This window comes from Cnephaeus nilssonii (assembly GCF_951640355.1).
Source record: "Cnephaeus nilssonii genome assembly, chromosome: 23".
NCBI lineage: Eukaryota > Metazoa > Chordata > Mammalia > Chiroptera > Vespertilionidae > Cnephaeus > Cnephaeus nilssonii.
Genome location: NC_137094.1, coordinates 18,129,379 through 18,139,333, shown reverse-complemented (window position 1 = coordinate 18,139,333; position 9,955 = coordinate 18,129,379). Strand labels below are relative to the sequence as shown.

General features: G+C 43.3%; 1 protein-coding gene across 3 annotated transcripts; it reads right to left on the bottom strand.

Moving 5' to 3' along the window:
* Positions 1 to 452: 452 nt before the first annotated feature.
* On the bottom strand, positions 453 to 9,949 carry LOC307094644 (complement factor H-related protein 1-like). Of its 3 annotated transcripts, XM_079763660.1 has the most exons (9): positions 9,811 to 9,949; positions 7,805 to 7,999; positions 6,883 to 7,059; positions 5,266 to 5,448; positions 4,214 to 4,387; positions 3,484 to 3,660; positions 2,061 to 2,234; positions 1,661 to 1,843; positions 453 to 930 (listed from the first exon to the last, which is right to left on the bottom strand). In XM_079763660.1, exons 1-9 carry the CDS (start codon positions 9,866 to 9,868, stop codon positions 734 to 736), a joined length of 1,518 nt encoding a protein of 505 aa, XP_079619786.1. In that variant the 5' UTR covers positions 9,869 to 9,949; the 3' UTR covers positions 453 to 733. The 3 variants fall into 3 exon arrangements, with proteins under 3 accessions (XP_079619786.1, XP_079619787.1, XP_079619788.1); XM_079763661.1 differs by lacking the exon at positions 3,484 to 3,660; XM_079763662.1 differs by lacking the exon at positions 5,266 to 5,448.
* Positions 9,950 to 9,955: the final 6 nt, after the last annotated feature.

Below are 9,955 nucleotides of genomic sequence, written 5' to 3'. Positions count from 1 at the left end.
TTGCAATTCTGTACATTTGCATGAATGATTTCACAATCCTTTCTTGACTTCATTCCCTGACATGTACTTGGTCAGCTTTCCTTAGGGACAGTAATAGTAAGGCTGGCTGCAAAAGTGATACAAAACTCTAATCTTTAAACAATTCTTGAGGTGAGGTTCTTTCTCAACCAGGAGGCTCACGTGGGAATAGCTCTGACTCCATGTCCCTGTGACTGTCTCTTGTCCTCTCGTTGCTCTCACCCGACTGCAGTCCTTAGGGGTCTATGGACACCAGCCAGTGTGTCTACACAGTGTACGGTCCTGTCTGCAGGGCAACACTGATTTTTTTTTTTTTTTGTGGCAAATTCACAACAGACCACACCACCAAATCCAAGGATTTCAACACATTCTTGATTTTCAACTTTTTTTTCATGTTTTATTGATTTTAGAGAGAGAGAAACATCAATGATGGATAGAGATAGGCACTGAGGTGATTTCTGGCCAGAGACATTTCATGAACAGAACACATGGCATGTTGGTTTGTCACATTTTAATGAGATGCTTATGAGAAGTGGTGCGTTGGTCTCAGATTACAAGGACATCTCCCACCTGGCATTTAACAGGAATTCTGATTAATGAATGAAAGGGAGTTACACCCTACTAGGAAAATAAGTTGAGAAGAATTAGATTAATACTAAAGCATTCTGAATGAAGGCGCACATTTTAATGTGAAAACTGCCACATAGCTACCATTTTACGCACAAGTGGGATACTCCAGTTTTCCTTCCCGACATTGTGCTCGGAATGCAGATTCTGGTGACACTTGACGATAGCCACGTCGACACCTAAATTCAACATAATCGTTTGTTCTAGAATAAAGTTTTTTATCATATAACCATCTCAACTCTATGTTATGTTCTCTCATGATTTCTTCTGATAGTACACATGCATCTGAAAGTAAAAAAAGAAAGAAAGAAAGAAAACTAAGTAGTATACAAGTATTTTCCACAGAATTTTACACTCTCATGTAGAATCTTCTACACAGATCCAGGAATTTATTCTCAAACCCTTTTGCAAACCACTTCATTGAAAATCCACCATATTGCTTTAACTCATTGTAAACTAGGGGTCCTCAAACTTTTTAAACAGGGGGCCAGTTCACTGTCCCTCAGACCGTTGGAGGGCCGGACTATAGTTTTAAAAAACTATGAACAAATTCCTATGCACACTGCACATATCTTATTTTGAAGTAAAAAAAACAAAACGGCAGAAACACCCGCATGTGGCCCGCGGGCCGTAGTTTCAGGACGCCTGTTGTAAACTATCAATGATGTAAAAATGGGGTACTCTGTGGAATGTGTGATCACTGTATGCTATAATCAACATTCACAAGGTCCACTACGCTATGAAGGGCTTTCATTAAAGGATCCTTGAAGGGGGTGGTGGAGGTGGAGAGAGTGGAGGGGGCATAAATGGTGACGGGGAAAATAAATTACAATAAAGAAAAATGATAGTTTCTTGCTGTTGTTGCTCAAGAATTTTTCAGACTGTATACCCTCAGCCATGACTATTTGGTGGTCAACAGAAGAGGTGACAGTCCATGCAGGTTCTGTTGTAAGCAGCAGACATGGCATTCATTACACGGCTTTCCCAGGGCCCAGGAGGATATGAAAGGACTTACCCAAGCACTTGGGTGGTTCAGACCACTCCCCATCACGGCACGTTATTCTCCTGTTTCCCTCAAGTTCATAGTAGGCCTGGCACTGATACTCCACTGAAGACCCGGGAGCGTAGACTGCTCTTGGATACGTGGTAATGTCTCCATTGTCAATAACGGGAGGGGGCCCACATTTTCCTGTGGACTCTAAGAGAGGGTATGGTTTGATTAATTGAGTGAGCAGTGGACTTTAAGGGAGCTTCGGAGTAGGAGGGAGCTACACTCAGGTCCTCCAGGCCCCAAACCGATTGACAAGAAACGATAGGGCAACAAACCTGAGTAACCAACTGAGGGACAGCTGGACAGGAGCATAGTAACCAAGTGCTTACAGAAGAGACTGGGAGGGGAGAATGAGGCACCCTACCCTTGCACTCAGGTGGGTCTGTCCACTTCCCACTTAGGCATGTCACCACTGCGTTCCCGAAGAGGCCGAAAGGGTGCCTGCATTGATAATGTGCTTTGTCCTCATGTCGATACCTGGGCTTCTCGTCTGGTATAAAGGCATTTTGCACTGGGGGAGGGCTGCCACAGGAGGGATCTGAATAAAGAGAAAAAAAAAATGGATCTCTAAGGCAGCGATCATCAGACGCAATTGAGACTGAAAATCTTCATAAATTTACATGCAAGATTGAAAAAAGAAGATAAAGCAATTTTTTTGGTAAGAGTTAAGCTTCTATACCTTAAGTTTCTTTCCCATCCTCTCTCAAAGGTTAATAGAGATTTTTGGGCCTATGAAAAAGATGATTATTCTGTGCAAAAAATTTTAGTTTGATGTAGTCTTATTTATTTTTTCTTTTGTTTTGCTTGCCTGAGGAGATATATTAGAAATAAAATATTGCTATGAGAAATGTCTAAGATTTTATGGCCCATGTTTTTTCTTCCAGGGTTTTATGGTTTATAATCTTACATTTACGTCTTTAAACCATTTTGAGTTTATTCTTGTGTAAGGTATAAGAAGGTGGTCCAATATAATTTTTTTGTTTGGGTCTGTCCAATTATACCAGCACCATTTATTAACAAATGGCACCCCAATAAATTCAATAAAAATTTAAAAACTTTTCAAAGTAAAAAAATGATGGTTTTTCTGAACATTTTTCTTTAAGTTTAGTAAAATAAACATAGATTATATAAAATCAAAGTGAATTTACAAACCAAATAAACACATAACAAACATGTTATTTGGCAGCCATATGTGGTTCGCAAACATGTTTTTGAATTGTGATTTTAGGCCGTTAGAAAATGAGCACAGTAGCCAGGTTCTTAGAGAATCAGTCAAGTATTGCCATGCTTTGAGGAATGTCGCATGGCTAAGGAAGATGATCACTTGATATCCACACAGAAACTGAGGACAAAGAAGAGTGCAGTATATTTACGGTTCCCTAAAAATACTCCAATAACTTGAGTGCCTAAGGGCACTGCAGTGAGCACTGTGCAGCTCATCGGGGAGATTCGGGTGGATGTAAAGTAATAAGAGGCTGAAGCTACGGCTCCCAACAACAGTGGGCGTAGAACCCGCTTGGAATTGCTGCAATGTTTTCGGGGTCACAACCCCTGAGCTTCTGAGGCTGAGTCTGAGTGAGCCTGTGAGTTTGCATTTGCCTTTCTGCCAATTCCCTGAGATGCTGACATGGCTGTGTCAGGGGTCACACTCTGAGGGCTCTGGGGCCCCATTGCCCACCATTGATACACATCCATTCCTCTATGTGAGGCATAGACCTTCCTCCATCTGGCCTACACCAGAACCGATGTCTATTATTAATGATGCTAGAAGCCATTCACCAAAATACCTTTGCATGTGGGTCTTCCTATCCATATGCCGTCCCTACACTCTACAAAATTGGATCCATCCATTTGGTAATAGTCTGGACATCTATAAGTCACTTGTTCTCCTGACCTGTATGACTTCTTCTTCCGGCCTACGAGGATGGCATTGCCATAGCTGGGTGGGCTAGAACAAGTCATTGCTGAAAAAGCAACAACAGAGACTTTTCAGTAAATCTTATAAAGTACATATCAGGCAATAATTATGCTCTAGGATCATAGATACACACCAAACCAATGTCTACTGTACAATGTTTTTCTTACAACTTGGCAATGTTAGCCATCCTGACTCAATTACATTGAACAATTTTACATTTATGAAAAGCACAACATGGGGATGGTGGTATTGAAAGCCTGAGGAGATGGGCATACAGGTCATGATCGAGATCAAACTTCTTACATTCAAATTCTTATTTGTCCACACAGGCCACAGACACTATGTGCATTTGATATTTTTTGCTTCTGTCTAAATCTCTTTCCCATATTTACATCAAACATTTTAAAATAACTATGTTTTTATTGATTGGGGGGTAGGAGGGAGCTATACTCACCTCCTCCCAGCCCCAAACCCATTTACAGGAAACGATAGAGCAACAAACCTGAGTAACCAAATGAAGGCCAGCTGGACAGGAGCATAGTAACCAAGTGCTTACAGAAGCTGCACAGAGACTGGGAGGGGAGAATGAGACACCCTACCCTTGCACTCAGGTGGGTCTGTCCACTTCCCACTTAGGCATGTCACCACTGCGTTCCCGAAGAGGCCCAAAGAGTTCGTGCATTCATAACGTGCTGTGTCCCCATGTCGATACCTGGGCTTCTCGTCTGGTATAACGGCATTTTGCATTCGGGGAGGGCTGCCACAGGAGAGATCTGAATAAAGAGGAAAAAGTGGGTCTCTAATGCAGCAATCATTTAGACGCAATTGAGACAGAAAATCTTCACAAATTTACATGCAAGATTAAAAAAAAGATAAAGCAATTTTTGGGGGGCTAAGAGTTAAGCTTCTATATCTTAAGCTTAAAAAATTTTTTATTGATTTTAAGATAGAGAGAAGAGGAAGGAGAGATAGATGATGATAGATAGATAGATAGATAGATAGATAGATAGATAGATAGAGACAGACAACTATTGGCTGCCTCCTGCATGCATCCTACTGGGGATCAAGCCCACAACCCTAGCATGTTTTCTGACCAGGATGGAACCAGTGATCTCTGGGTACATGGATGACACTCAACCAACTGAGCCACACCAGCCAGGGCTACAGCTCTTTCTTTCTTTCTTTCTTTCTTTCTTTCTTTCTTTCTTTCTTTCTTTCTTTCTTTCTTTCTTTCTTTCTTTCTTCTTTCTTCTTTCTTTCTTTCTTTCTTTCTTTCTTTCTTTCTTTCTTTCTTTCTTCTTTCTTTCTTTCTCTTTCTTTCTTTTTTTCCTTTCTTTCTTTTAAAAAATATTTTTATTGATTTTAGAGAGAAAGGGAGAGGGAGAGAGATAGAAACATCAATGATGAGAGTGAATCATGGATCAGCTTCCTCCTGCATGCCCCCACTTGGGATGGTGTCTGCAACCTGGGCATGTGCCCTTGACTAGAATCAAACCTGGAACCTTTCAGTCCTCAGACCAAAGCTCTTCCACTGAACTAAACCGGTTAGCGCTAGAATCGTTTATTAATTCATAAAAATGTGATCATAAACAGGAAAACATATGCATTACACTGATTTTCTCTGAGTTCACGAGAATATCAAAAGACTTACTTAAGCATTTAGGTGGTTTAGACCACTCTCCATCACGGCACGTTATTCTCCTATTTCCCTGAAGTTCATAGTAGGCCTGGCATTGATACTCCACTGAAGACCCGGGAGCATAGACTGGCAATGGGAAGGTGGTAATGTCTCCATTGTCAATAGCAGGAGGGGGCCTACATTTGTCTGTGGACTCTAAGAGAGGATATTGTTTGATTTATTAAGAGACAAAAACCATCTGACAGAACACTGAGGCATGTACAAATCCTGCACAATATGTAATAGGAAGGCATGCAGGGGGTCTAGGAGAGAAAGGATTAATTGGAGAAATTCTAATCATCTAAAGCGAGAATCACGACATTTTGCAGCCCTTCCATTGATGCAATGGTGAGACTCACATAAGCCAGAAAGAAATACAGGTGCGTTGTCCTGTGGTGGTGAAAAAATGGTCTGACACATAGCTCACGGTCACAGAGGGTCCTTGTCCTCTCATACAACCTTCCACAGGGTGCCTTGGGACACTAGGCACTTAACCTTTATTTTCTTTTTTAACATTTTAAAATTATTTTTAGATAGAGTGAAAGGGGGAGAGAGAATGTGAGAGAGAGGGAAACATCGATTGGCTGCCTCATGCATGCCTCCTCCTCCTGGGGATCAAGCCCACAACCCCAGCATGTGCCCTGACCGGGATCGAGCCAGCAACTTCTTGGTACATGGATTGACACTCAAACAACTGAGGCACACCAGCCAGGGCTACAGCTATTTCTTTTTTAAAATACATTTTTATTGATTTCAGAGAGGAAGGGAGAGGGGGAGAGGGGGAGAGAGAGAGAGAGAGAGAGAGAGAGAGAGAGAGAGAGAGAGAGAGAGAAACATCAATGATGAGAGAGAATCATTGATTGACTGCCCCCTGCACACTCCCTACTGGGGATAGAGTCTGCAACCCAGGCATATGCCCTTGACTGGAATCAAACCCAGGCCCTTCAGTCCAAAGGCTGATGCTCTATCCACTGAGGAACACCATCCAGAGCCACAGCTACACATAATAATAAAAACCTAAGTGACCATTGCAACCGAACGGACAACCGAACAGGCTGCGTGGGGCCACCAGCCTGCAGGGGGGTAAGTGAGGGGCGGCCTAACGACTGAGCAGCAGGCTGTAGGGCGACCTAACTACCAAACAACAGGCTGACTGGGGTGACCAGGCCTGCAGGGGGGACAGTTGGGGGAAACCAGGCTGGCAGGGGGGGCAGTGAGGAGCACTCAGACCAGCAGAGGAGGGCAGTGAGGGGTGACCAGGCTGGCGGGGGAGAGGGGGCAGTTGAGGGCAAGTAGACCGGCAGGAGGGAAGTTAGGGGTGATCAGGCAGGCAGGCAGGTGAGCAGTTAGGAGCCAGTGGTCCTGGATTGTGAGAGGGATGTCCAACTGGCAGTTTAGGCAGGATCCCCAGGAAGATCAGGCCTAAACCAGCAGTCGGACATCCCCTGAGGGGTCCCGGATTGGAGAGGGTGCAGGCTGGGCTGAGGGGGAACACCCCCCCGCCCCCCGTGCATTAATTTTGGTCACTGGGCCTCTAGTTTCTTTATAAAATGAAGGAGACAGAATCCCAGAGGACAGCATTCTACTTACTGATGCGGCTGCATGTCGGGGGCGTGGACCAGCCGCGTTCCGCACACGTGATGACATCCTGGTTATTGGCGAGGCTGTAGCCCTTATCACAGACGATCTGTACGCTGTCCCCTTCCTGGTGCGTCCGCCCTGCAGATGTGGAATGGCCATTTTCCACCCACGGGAAGAAGCACTGTCCTGCAAACGCAAGGATGACCAATAGGAATCCTGCATCGGGAGAGCGGCTCCATTTGGCAAACTTCCAGGCAGAAATCTAATGCAATAAGGATTTTCTTAAATATCAGTTCATGCCAGTGAACATGTGAACGTGTGCCATCACTCATTCATGACTTCTATGTAAAGCACATTTTTACGTTTGTCACGTTCTTTTGGACATCAGAAAAGTGACGTGGTTTTTCTCATTCGATTGACTCAGTTGCTTCCTACACTTCCATCTCCCGGGCTTGCCTGCATCCTTTTTCTCTCTCCTAATCGTTCTCTTCGCGCCTCTGCCCTCATTGAGAGAGGAAGACTGGTGAGACTCACAAACACGCAGCTCAGCAAAGCCACACAAAGAAGGAAACTCGTAAAAACGCTCCTTGAATATCCGAGGGGACAGCATGTGGTGGACAGAGGTTACATGTCAAAAATGAACTCTCCCGAGAAACATCTGTGTCCTTATAATTAACAAGTGAGCGTGTTTACTAGTAAATTAAATACTAGCAGTTGAAATGACCGACCATTGGTATTTGTAGATATTTCATCTACATTTTTCTGATACAACTTCTAAAGAAAGACCTGTCTTACCTTTGCTGGTGCCACCAGTCCCTGACGCGGTAATTGTTTAGACTCTGGGATCCCTCCTGCATGCCCCTCTCCCGCCCCCTTCACTGAGTCCCTGAGTCATTCATTGGGGAATGGGGGGAGGGGGGCTTTGACTCACGGATACACCTCGGGGTGGGCGACCATCCTCCCTCCGTGCAGTTTATCTGAGTCCAGAGTGACCGTGAAGGAGACACGAAGCTGTGGTCACAGGAGTAGTAGAAGTATTTCCCCGTAGCCACTGGGAAGGTTGGCTTATATCTGTTTTCCTCATATATGCTTCCATGTTTTATTTCTGGAAAATCACAAGTTCTTCCTGAAGGGAGAAAAGATAGGATCCCGGATAAACGAACAATTCTCCTTTATTACCCTCACCTTAATGGCCTGTTGTAAGGTAATCACCTCTTTAAAGGCCTTATCTCGGAGCAGTTACAAGCTGAGGTGCCGGGAGTGTGGACTTCAATCCAACCCGTGCCAACTGAATACACAGAGGTGTTTCTGTCCGCACAAAAGGCTTGGCCCCTAAGTGGGTTCCTTTCCCGTGACAAACATTGGCACAACTCCTACTACAGAGCGTTTAAAAGAGTGGACTGGTACCCAACTTTAAAAAAATGTATATTTTTATTGATTTTAGGCAGTGTGAAAGGGAGGGAGAGACAGAAACATCAATGATGAGAGAGAATCACTGTCCAACTGCCTCCTGCATGCCCCACACTGGGCATCGAGCCTGCAACCCGGGTATGACCAGGAATCAAACCATGACCTCCTCCTGTTCATGGGATGTTGCTCAGTCAACCACTGACCTATACTGGCCAGGTACTTAAAAAAAAAAAAAGATTTTCTTTTTTTATTGATTTGTAAGGGAAAGAAAAAAGAGGAGGGATATATATATATATAGAGAGAGAAACATTGATATGGGCCATTGAGCCCCAAACCCGGGCATGTGCCCTGACTGGGGATTGAACCAGCAAATGGTTCAGTACACGGGATGATGCCCAACCAACGGAGCCACACCAGGGCTCAAAGGTTACTTTTAGAAAGAGTTCATTAGTGAAGAACATTGTTAACCTGGGTAGGAAGCTTTGTTGTGTGGCGGCCAGTGAAGGAAATTGCCCAAATGTAAACTGACCTAATGGACAAAAGCCGGCATGCTGCAAGTTATATAAATGAATCCCTCCTGTAAACTAAGAAAAAAGCACAGTGATTTGCAAGTGGCGGGATGAAGTGTTCTAAGGCATGCTAGAGGTCTCATTCACAGCGACTCAGGAATGAGAGAATTTGATTTTAGGAAAATAAGGGATTTTAAATGATAGAATAGTTAAGATGAAATATTCAGAAGGAGGGTAAAGGGGGAGGAAATGTCATTGTGTAAATAAAATCTTACAGATTCTAAAATGCAATGAATGCTATTAGAACTAATGTACAAAATAAATTGCTTTTGCATTAAAGATAAGTTAAAGAAACGACCAATTATATTTGCTATAAGATACAATTATTTACTTTATAGGGTTGCATTGACACATAATAGAGACCATGTATTATTCTAAAGAATGCACGTCAGTGCACAATAGAGATAATGCTATGAAATACATTGATTTATTTCCTCAACACTTAACAGTGAACTCAGAAATCTAGTAAAAGTTATTGAGATTCCATTGGAAATTAAGAATGTATTTTACTTTTTGTTGAAACAGATATTTCTTTTTACCCACTGCTAAATACTAAATTGATTGCAATATTAATTACTTTTACAGGCTTATTAAGGGTTAATTGAAATACAGTAATCGGCACATACTTGAAATGAATGTTTTCAGGAGTTTTCACAAAGCAATCTATAAAACAATCACCACACATACGATTATGAGAATTGCCATTGTTCCCAAATGTGTATGAACACATTCAAATATTCCCGTAATCGGCATTGCCAGCCCTTTTGCTGTGGAACTCGGGAAGCAAAATTCAACATAATTGGTTGCATTTTCCTAAAAAGGTTATTCTCTGTTATGATCTCCCAATACAGACTATGATTACTAGTCGAGTCATTAAAAAAACAGACCCATGAAAGTAGATGTAACATGAAGTCCCAGGTAGGAGCACGCTGCCTGGTCAGCTCTGTTTTCAACTCACCTTGTCCATGAGCCGAGGAGACCCACAGGGTGAGGAGGACCTGGACTAGGAGCAGCATGGTGGGGCTCCCGGGTGTGTGAGCACAGATGGTCCAGCGCTGCTGTTTGGGGTTAAATCTGCTTCAGGAGCTGTTACCAAGTGTGGC